Source organism: Choloepus didactylus, chromosome 15 (genome assembly GCF_015220235.1).
Source record: "Choloepus didactylus isolate mChoDid1 chromosome 15, mChoDid1.pri, whole genome shotgun sequence".
Taxonomy (NCBI): Eukaryota; Metazoa; Chordata; class Mammalia; order Pilosa; family Megalonychidae; genus Choloepus; species Choloepus didactylus.
Genome location: NC_051321.1, coordinates 85,106,219 through 85,116,048, shown reverse-complemented (window position 1 = coordinate 85,116,048; position 9,830 = coordinate 85,106,219). Strand labels below are relative to the sequence as shown.

General features: G+C 53.4%; 1 protein-coding gene across 1 annotated transcript; it reads left to right on the top strand.

Annotated features, from left to right (window-relative positions):
• The first annotated feature begins 3,435 nt into the window (after positions 1 to 3,435).
• LOC119509958 (bone morphogenetic protein 2-A-like) lies at positions 3,436 to 8,826 on the top strand. The gene is made up of 5 exons (XM_037803912.1): positions 3,436 to 3,697; positions 4,003 to 4,145; positions 5,345 to 5,461; positions 7,565 to 7,772; positions 8,396 to 8,826. The coding sequence occupies exons 1-5, from the start codon at positions 3,436 to 3,438 to the stop codon at positions 8,824 to 8,826; spliced, it is 1,161 nt and encodes a 386-aa protein (XP_037659840.1).
• The last annotated feature ends 1,004 nt before the right edge of the window (positions 8,827 to 9,830 follow it).

Below are 9,830 nucleotides of genomic sequence, written 5' to 3'. Positions count from 1 at the left end.
GTAGATAATTGTCGGTAATCCCATCAAAATAAATTTCAAAGTAAAGAACTAAAGTGTAAAAATAAAACTGTAAACGCATCGGGAGAAACTGTTTGACAAACTTGTGCATAAACTTAGGAAGGGCCTTGGAAAGCCACACACACACACCCATGCCCAAAAGAAAATACAAAATGCAGACGCTGTGTAAAAGAAAAGACTGAGACATTCAATTCCACCAATATTTTAAAACTTCTTAAAAAAAACCATAGACACTATAAACGGAAATAAAAGACAAATGGAAGGCTGGGAGAACAGATCTACAACACTTATAACACAGGATTCAGATCTAGAATATATAGAAAAAGAAGTGGCAGTGCAGTCAAAGAATGGGGAAAAGAACATCAACAGGGAAATTATAGAGTAGAAAGCCCCCATGTGGGAAAAGGGTCCTCCAGCTTCCTTCTGTTGAGGGAAGTGTAAACTGATGTGCCATTTAGACTGGCAGTTTTGCTATTTAAATTTTTAAAAATGAACATATCCCTTTGATCCAGCAATTCCAGTTGTAGTTTCTTTTTCCTGGCCATTTATGTGCACAGGTACACAAAGAAGCATGTGCAGAGGTGTTTGTTTTAAAATTGCAGCTTATGAGGGCAAGGATGACAAGCAATGGCCTGCTCTTACTATTCAACGCTAAACCAGCAGTTTAAAATAGATGTGGTAGATCTACATTTAGGGATGTAGAAATAGCTCAAAGATCTATGGCTAAGTGACAAAAGCTTGTTGTGAAATGGTACAGGCAATAGGATAATGTTTCTGTTAATAATAATTTTTAAAAAAACATTCTAAGAAGAATCTGGCCTGGACGCTTCCCAAATATTAATGTCATGAATGATTCAGAAAGGCTGAAAATCCATTCTGGATGAAAAGAGATTAAAAAGACTCAGTGACAAAATGCAAAGCAAGACCCCGGATGGAGGGGTAACTGATGTTTGATTTTGAATATAGACTGGATGTTAGATATTAGCATCGTGTCACTGTCAAATTTCCTGAGTTTCACAGCAGGACTGTGGTTCCTTAAGAGAAGATCCTCATTTTAGGAAATAGACACCTAGTTATTCAGGGATTGAAAGTTCTCGTCATGTCTGCAGCACCTCAAATGATTCAGAGGGGGAAAATGTACGTGAGTGTGTGAACGCAGGATTGGGCCAGACATTACAAGTTGGTGCATTTGGGTGAAGGGCATTTGGGAGTTTTGTGTACCGGTCTTTCCCCTCTTCTGTTCAGACTGAAATTATTTCAAAAGAAAACAGTTTACAAATTCTCACACGTGGACACAGAATTCTCTCCCTCATGCACGTGTGTATGTGCTCGTGGGTCTAGAAGGCTCTCACCAAGCAGACAGCAGCGTTTACTTAGGAGCAGACTGGAATTACAAATTGGGGGCAGGGAACATTTGATTCACCCAAAATGTTGGAATATACACAGAAAAAACACATGCATTTATATTATTTTTTAATGGTCTTTTTAGGCACAGAGTGTGTTTTGGGGCAGCAGGTGCCAGCTCTGGAGGAGGGTGAAGCTGGTGGGAGCCTTGATTTCCCGGCCTGCAGGGTGAGGGGAGGGTGAGGCCATTGGAAACGCCTGCTTGGCCAGGGCCCCAGCCCCTCGTGGGGAGAGAGGCAAGAGCAGTGTCTGGCCGGCTGTATCCCTGGACCAGGCCCAGAACCTCTTCGGTGCCTGGGCAGTGTCAAAGCCTGCTCACCTGGAGATGACTGTCCTGGGTTCTGAGCTTTTGACCCACCTGGCTTCTGGGTGTTAGTGTGGTGTTGCTTGCACAAGATAATGGCGATGGGTGATATGAATTTGGAAGGAGGGGTGTTTAGTTGGTTCTTTTGAATGCCTGACTTGGCAAAATAAAAGCTTGGCAAAACTGGTGGGTCCCTGCTTTTTAAACACTGGCCTGTGATATCAGGAAGTCAGGGAACCGTTGTTTTGGGAAGCTCTGCTGCGACTTTTGCCATAATATGGTTTAGTACAAAGAAGAAGTTTTGGGGCTGAGCAAGCTAACATCGTAGTCTGCCTCTACCCACTGCTTGTGCAAATAGGCACGTAGTTTGAGCTCAGCTTCGGCCTCTGCAGAAAGGAAAATCCCATCTCCTGCAAGGGTCATGGTGGGGACCGGTGAGCACAGTGATCCCGTTTGTGGTTCCATGGTGTACTTTAGTGAGCACTGCCCTGTGGGGGGCCTGGTGCCATGTAAATTATGTGGGTGAGGGGGCATCGCTGCCCCCCTCACATGTGCCCTGGGTCACCCCAATGGTCAATGGGGGAATCTTCAGTTACGATGGTGGGTTCTGGGAGCTCCCTGGGTCCCAAGGACTGAATGGAATACAGAGCCCCTCATCATTCCCCTTGCGGGATACACAGTGGACAGTTACACCATTAAATAAGGGAGCCGGGCGGCTTGGAGTTTTCTCCATGATGACAATCCTCTTGCTTTTCTTTAGAATATCAGAATCATTCCAAAGTTTTTTTCTCATCCAGGTGCTCGGGCGACTGATTGGGGATACTAGGTTGTGGGGCCACAGGGTCCTGGGGGGCAGCACTGTCAGAAGAACCTTCTGGTAGCTTGGGGCTTCTGCCTCAATGGTGTGGAGATGTCCATGCCGCTTGCCGCTAGCTGATCCAGGGTGACTTCATCGAATAAGAGCTTCCACGAGAGCCCCTGTCCCTGTCCCTGCTGATCAGACACTGTGGCAGTGAGGGATGACATAAGGCCCGGCTCTTCTCTCAGCAGCTATCCCCTCCCCACATACTTCCCCAGGCTCAGAAGATGCTGTGCCAACACCTCGGGGTGCATTCTGCCTGTGGGGTCTCTCCCCTGCCCCCCGGGATGGGGTGTCAAGGCAGAGGAGTTTTGCTAGCAGGGCCCAAAAGGACCTTGAGAGCCTCCAAACCCTAAAGATATTATAATGCCCCTTCCTTACAAAGAACTTTAAAATAATCATGACAGCAAGCAGAAGCCTGAGGAGGCCCCGTAAAATATGAACCTGCCTTATGATCACTTTTTGGATTTTTTTTTTTTTTTTGGAGGTCTCCAATGTGAAGTGCTTTACAATAGTTACTATCAGCTGCCTGTGCTTTGCTGGCCCCCCACAAAGGTACCCCCATAGGAGTTTCAGGAGCTCCTTGAAGATGGGGAAACTGAGACTCTGATCCAGCAAGGCCAAGGCCCCAGAGCATGCCCACTCCGTCCCTCCCGAGGGCAGAACCGCTCCTTCCTCCCAAGGAGGGCTGGCCTGGCTCCTCCCAGACCCTTGCCCTCGGCCCACCTTTGTCATGCGGCATCCCTGGGATGACGCAGGGCCGAGGGTGCCCACCCACCGGGCGTGCCCACCCGGGACGCAGACATAAGGCAGGCAGAGCCGCCGCCCGCCCCTGTGGGCTGTGCTCGCCATGGGGAGCCGGGCAGGCCTGGCCCTGCTGCTCTTGGGCCTGGGGGTGCTTGCAATGGAGGACCAGGCGTGGAAGAAGGAGAAGCTGGTGTGGGAGATGGGGCACCTGTTCAAGCTGGAGGAGCTGGGCCACGCACAGGGCCCTTCTCAGCCCCCACCCAGCTTCATGCTGGACCTCTTCAAGAGGGTGGCTGACACCAATGGGGTCACCAAGGACCCGAAGGCTCTCAGGGGCAACATGGTGCGATGCTTCCAGGAAAAGGGTGAGGGGGGCTGCCCGGGCTGGTTGGGGGGCAGAGAGGCTGGAGGGCCTCCCCTCCTCACCCCAGAGTGGGGGGTGCTGGCTGAGGGTGGGAAGCCAGGAGCGAGGCCAGGCCATCCTAATTTGCAGGGCAATGAACGCCACCTCCAGCCCCATCTCCCCTTCTCACTGACCCAGCCACCCCCAGCCCCTCGGCCTTACCTTTCTCTTGCCCCAGCCCCCCTTCCACGGGTGAGAGCAAGGGGCCCTGTCTCTGCAGCAGGCCCAACTGCTGTCTCCCTCCCCCTCCTCCATGGTCTTTTGCAGTACACATCAACCAGTCCCACTTTTTCTTCAACCTCTCCTCGGTGGGGAAGCACGAGAAGGTTCTGAGAGCTGAGCTCCATGTGTTCAAACTCCGGCACCTCCAGGACAGCCCCAGCCACGACCAGGCCCACCATTACCACCGGGTGAGTGGGTCCTGGAAGGCCACACTGTGCTGGGAAGGGACAGCTGGCTCTGGCTTGTCCAAATGCATGTCCCCTGGGGCATCTGTGGGCACCGTGTGGAGGGGGAGAGAATCCACGGGGGGCAGTTTCTCTGGCTTTGGGGGCCTCCTTGCAAAGGAAGGAGGTGGGGTGGGCTGGCTGGAGAGCCGTGGGCCACTCTCGTGTCCATGATCCATGTCCTCAGCTGGCGCACGCAGGTGGCAGGGGGTGGGTGCTTAGCATTTCTGGGGTGAATTTCAGCAGGTCCCCAAATACCCTCTTTCCTTTCCCACCCTTGTCCCCCGCTCCTCTTTCTCGTCTATGTGGTCATGTTTATCGAGCATCAACTGTGTGTCATGCATCCATTCTCCAAGGAGCTCTGATCTGGGCAGGGGTTGAGGCTGGCAATGAGCCAGCAAGAGGCAGACTGAGTGGATGCTCCGGTTAGGGCCAGACAGGGGGATGTTCCCGCTGGGCCTACAGGGCAGCCCCATCCCATAATCGTCTACTGGGCACCCGCTGTGGGACAGGAGGCATCCCTGTCCAGCTGAGCCTCGAAAGATGCAGGGAAGGTATTCCCGGAGAGGGATCAGCAGGAAAAGGGAGGTGGTGTGGGAAGGTGGGTTGCGTTGCTATGGGTTGGGGTAATCGTAGAAGCCTGGAGTGGCCTCAAGAAACCTGGCACAGAGCTAACGGAGGAAATTTAGAAATCCTTTAAAATATAAAGAACAAATAAAGACGGCTATAATTATACCACTCCTGGGCAACTAGAATTAACATCTGGAGGGAATTCCTTCCTGTCTTTTTTTCTTCTATTTTTTTCTCAGTACATCATGCCTTACATACTATTTCTTCCATCTGGGGTCTTAAGTGAATCATTTCTCCAAGTTCAGGATCCTTTTGGTCACAAAATAATAATGTAACAATGCAGATGAGCCACCATTTTCTCCACATGTGTCGCTTTCCCGTTTTCTCCTGTTATCAACGGTGCTGGCGAGCACTGCCACGCTCGGAGCTCTCCTCTCTCCTCTCGTTCTGGGTCAGGCTCTCGGAAGGATCCCGGGGTCTGCGCGGTGCTTGGCCGGCGTGGCTGTGCCAGCGTCCCGGTCTCTATCATAACGGAGCCTCCTTCTCTCTGGGGAAGGTGCGCTCAGCTCACGGCCGCGCTGCTGTTTCCCCAGGTGGAAGTCCACGAGGTCCTGGGCGCCACCCCCGAGTCAGAGCGGGGCCGCCTCCTGTGGGCCCGGGAGCTGCCCCTCACCTCCCGCGGCTGGCTCGTGTTTGACGTCACCCACACGGTAAGGGCGGGGGTCCCCGGGGGTCCGGCTGGAGGGGCCCAGGGCAAGGCCCTGCCGCGGGCCTCGCGCGCCGCCGTGCGCCCTCGGGCTCCAGGTTCCAGCAGGCGCGGCCCCTGGGCGCCACCGGGTGGGGAGCTCGCTGGGGGCGGGGCCTGAGTCCCGGGCGAGGCCATGCCCCCCACCTTATCCCCCTCACGCCCTAGCCCCGCTCTTTCGTCAGGATCCGGGTCGGCGCTCTGAGGGCGTTCCTTCTTAAAATGTCTTTATGTGCAACAATTTAAACTTACAGGAAAGTTGTGAGAATGGCACAGAGAACGCCCATGCGCCCTCCCCCAGCAGCACCAGGGTTTACTTTATCATTTGTGAGTGTGCTCTCCTTTTCTGCTCTTGCTGTCTCTCCCTTGCTTTGTCTTGCTCTCTTTCTCTGCCCTCTTTCTTTTCTTTCTCTTGCTCTCTCCCTTGCTCTCCCTTGCTCGCTTGCTCTCTCTCGCTCTCTCTCTCACACACTTTCTTTCTTCCTCTTTACACACAAACACGTGTTTTCCCCCGAGCCACTTGAGGGTAAGTTGCAGACAGCATGCCCCTTTACTCTGAATATTTTCCTGTGTATTTCCTAAGAACAAGGACAATCCCTTAGATGACCACAGCGTGGTTGTCACAATCAGGACATTTAGCGTTGATACAATACTATTATCTAATACGTAGCCCATGTTCAAATTGTGTCCATCCCCCCAATATTGTCCTCTAAAGCTTGCTTCCCCTGCTCCTGCCTGCCTGTCCAGGGTCACACACCGAATCTGGTCGTCACAGCACTTTAGTCTCCTTTCTTGGGGGGCTTTCCTTGGCTTTCGTGACCATCACTACTTGAAAGAGTATATGTCAGATATTTTGTAGGCGATCTCTCGATTTGGCTCTGTCCCTGGTTTAGGTGATACATTTGTAGCAGATGTAGTGCTGGGTCTTTGTTGTGCATTGTATCGGGAGGCATGAGATGTGGGTTTGTCCCGTTTTGAGGGAGGCCGCCTGCATCACCTGGGTCAGGTGGGCTCCACCAGGTTCTCCTGTAAGATACTCTTTCCCCCTTTGTGCTCATTAAGTAATTTGTGGGGAAATACTTTTCAGTTGACAGGAATCACTGTTGATCTTCAAACTTTCACCCACTGGTTTTAACCTTCATTGACCATTTTTACCTGAATCACATATTACTAGGATGATTGCCAAGTGGTTTTCTAACTCCGCCATTCCTTCTACATTTATTATTGCCATTTCATCTAAGGAGGTTCCCCTATTTACATATTTACATCAGGATGGGCTCTTGGAATTTTATTGTATTCAATAGATCAAAATCCACTACTACCGTCATCAGTTTTGATGCTCATATGTTCTCACACTTGGGCAGGACCCCCTTTAAACTAAATCTGTGGGCTCTTGTCTCGCTCCCATCTCTTCCTCAGACAAAATGCGTCACACTCATCTCAGACTTTCCCTGAGGCCTTCTGTCCACCCCCCCCCTTTTTTTCACTCCTTTTTATTCTGAAATAATTTCAAACTTACGTGCAATTTATAAGCCTGGTTCCTGTTTTAGGGGAAATGCTATTTAGACTTCAAGCCCTACATGTGCTCACTGTTACTGGGATGCCATTTATATTATAGCATTATATTATGTTATGTTTATCCTTGTGAACACGGGATACTTAGGATAGTGCTAAAAAGTGGCCATTTAGAGTAATTTGTGGTTATCGGTGCTAGGTGATTTATAGAAAAATATTATGTCGATAAAGGAGCCTGGGTGAGTCAAGTGCTGTGAAGGTGGGACGTGAACACCTGAAGTCAGGGAAGCCCTGTGCCTCGCTGGTTTTGAGCCCCTACCTCTTGGATGCTGGGGAAACCCAGCTCTTGGGAAAGTTGCTTTGGGAAAAGAAAACTAGTTCATCCCTACCATGTTCTATCAACAAGCCTATGAGGCTTGTCCATTATTATTACTGTTGTACAGATGGGGAAACCAAGGCATGAAAAGGCCACTTGGCTGCTAAGAGCCAGAGTTTGGACCCAGGCATCGTGGCTCTGGGGCCATCCTGTTGAGCTGTCAGATTTTGTCCCCAGGTGGCCTCCTGGATCCAGAGGGAGGCCTCGGCCCGGAGCTTTCTGGTGCTGACCTCAAGGAACATGGGCAGGCTGCTCAACTACAGCTCCAGCGGGATTGACCGCAAGTGGGACCCCAGGGAGAACAGGAACTCCTTGCTGGTCGTCTACACCAACAACCGGGACCGGGAGCCCCCCCGGAAGGACCTCCTGACAGACATGCCCTCTGGTGAGGCCGACCCCATGGCAGCCCAGAGGGGAGGGGCCCCGGGCCAGGCTGGTGGGAGCTGTGACCCCAGTGCGCTTGGTGTCACTGGCCCCTGGGAGGGAGTCAGCGGGCCGGAGGCTGCCCCAGTGGGTGGGGGGTGTGGGTGGGGTGTCTGTGCCCCAGGCCCTGCACAGCCCTTCTCGGATTAGGCCAGTACTATAAGTGAGGAAACTGAGGCACAGGGGCCAGTTGGAGGCAGTAGCTTGTGGTTTAAAACATGGACCCTAAAGCCTGGCTGCCTGGGTTCAAGTCCCAGGTCTGACATTTACTTCCAGATGCCAGTGATCTTCTAACTTAAGCCCCCCACGCCCTACTTCCTTTTCCATAAAGGGATGTCCACACTTGCACCTCTCTAGATGGCTGGGAGGAATGAAATGAGTGGATCGGTGTCTGTCCTATGGGTGGTGGTGTTCAAGGGCTCACAGGAGGGCAGAGGTGAGATCTTTTCCAGTAGGTTCTGCTCACTCTCACTCCCCTATGAAGTCACAGAAAGCGTGAGGGCTGGGGGAGGTGGGACAGGGTGGGAGCCAAGCCCAGACCCCCACGCTGAGCTGCCCTCTCGATTCCACCACCCCCACCCCCAGCTCAGTGGCTGCCCTCGGAGTGGAATTGCCCACCCCAGCAGGAGCCGCCCCCCAACGTCACCACCAGCCACTGCAGGCAGCCACGGAGCGTGCGGCCCCAGCCGAGGGGGCCCGTGGCCTGCCAGAAGCACCCACTCTACGTGGACTTCCAGGACATCGGCTGGAACAGCTGGGTCATCTCGCCCCGCGGCTACCAGGTCAACTACTGCAAGGGTGACTGCGTCTACCCGCTGGGCCACCGCACCAACGCCTCCAACCACGCGTCCTTCATGTCCTTCCTCTCCTACTTCAAAGTCCGCGCCGACATCTCCAGACCCTCCTGCGTCCCCAACAAGCTCAACTCCATCAGCCTCCTCTACTTTGACGAGCAGAGGACGGTCGTGCTGCGGCAGTACACAGACATGATGGTGGACACCTGCGGCTGCCACTGAGGCCCGGGCGGGCTGGGGCGGGGTGGGGGTGGGGCCAGGGCCACCCGGGCACGTGCGTCACTTGATTGATGGGTGGGTGGGAGGAGGGAGGAAAGGAAACAATATCCAGCAGGGAGCTGGAGCCCTGGGTTCTCATTTCTGGGGAGGGTTGGGCACCCTGGGTGAGCTTGGGCAAGGTGTAGATTCTCTGAGCCTCAGTTTATCCATCTGCAAACTGAAGTTGACTTGGTGGACCCCAGAGGTCGGGAATGGCACCCCGGGGGGTTCCGGGAAAGGGCCTGTCACTGCTCTTGTCACTGTCCCCAGGAGCTCGGCGTAGATCAGGCCCCGGCACCCTTTGGATGACTCATGAGTGGATTGGAGGCTTGTGTAGTTGATTTTCTCCCTCGGAGCCAGGTCTAGGTTGGCAAAACAGGAAAGAGTCGTCTCTCTTTTCTGCCTCCCTCCCTTTGCCCCAGGGCTCAGGCTCAGCCATCCTGGATGGATGGACGGACAGACGGTGGATGGAGTGGGGGAGCTGTCTTCCACCCCCAAAGATCGGCCTAGTCCCAGCCCCACACCTTGCCTTCCTGTCGGGTAACGGTGGGGCCCGGGGGGCTGTGCCCGGGGAGTAGGCACAGATGGGACCTAAATGTGTCATTTGGGGTCTGCCTGGTTGGAGCAGCAGCGGAAGCAAGAGGTGAAGGAGAGACCCTCTCCCACCCTCCGGCATCCCAGGGAGGGTGTAGTGTTCCAGTTACAGCAGGGGCCTTGCCAGTGAGCTGCCAGCTGGTGGAGAAAGAGGGACGTCTTCCTCTGGGGTCCACTGTGGACACGTGGCATTGCTAGATCAAAGCGGAGCCAACTCGAGAGAGAAGAGACCCTGCCAGCAAATCTTTCAGTCCATCAATGAGAAACCTACTATTTGAAAATTTTGAGATGGGGGGACCTCACTATCCACCCAGGGGGGACTAACCCAGCAAAAGGATGATCCCCCCCCCCGCCCCGTCCCACCCATCCCAGTT

Bases quoted from the DNA above. Each gene is read 5' to 3' on its own strand.
- LOC119509958 (XM_037803912.1), top strand. From the start codon at position 3,436: ATGGGGAGCCGGGCAGGCCTGGCCCTGCTGCTCTTGGGCCTGGGGGTG. The intron at 3,698-4,002 runs GTGAGGGGGGCT...GGTCTTTTGCAG, and splicing joins GCGATGCTTCCAGGAAAAGG to TACACATCAACCAGTCCCAC. The intron at 5,462-7,564 runs GTAAGGGCGGGG...TTTTGTCCCCAG, and splicing joins TGTTTGACGTCACCCACACG to GTGGCCTCCTGGATCCAGAG.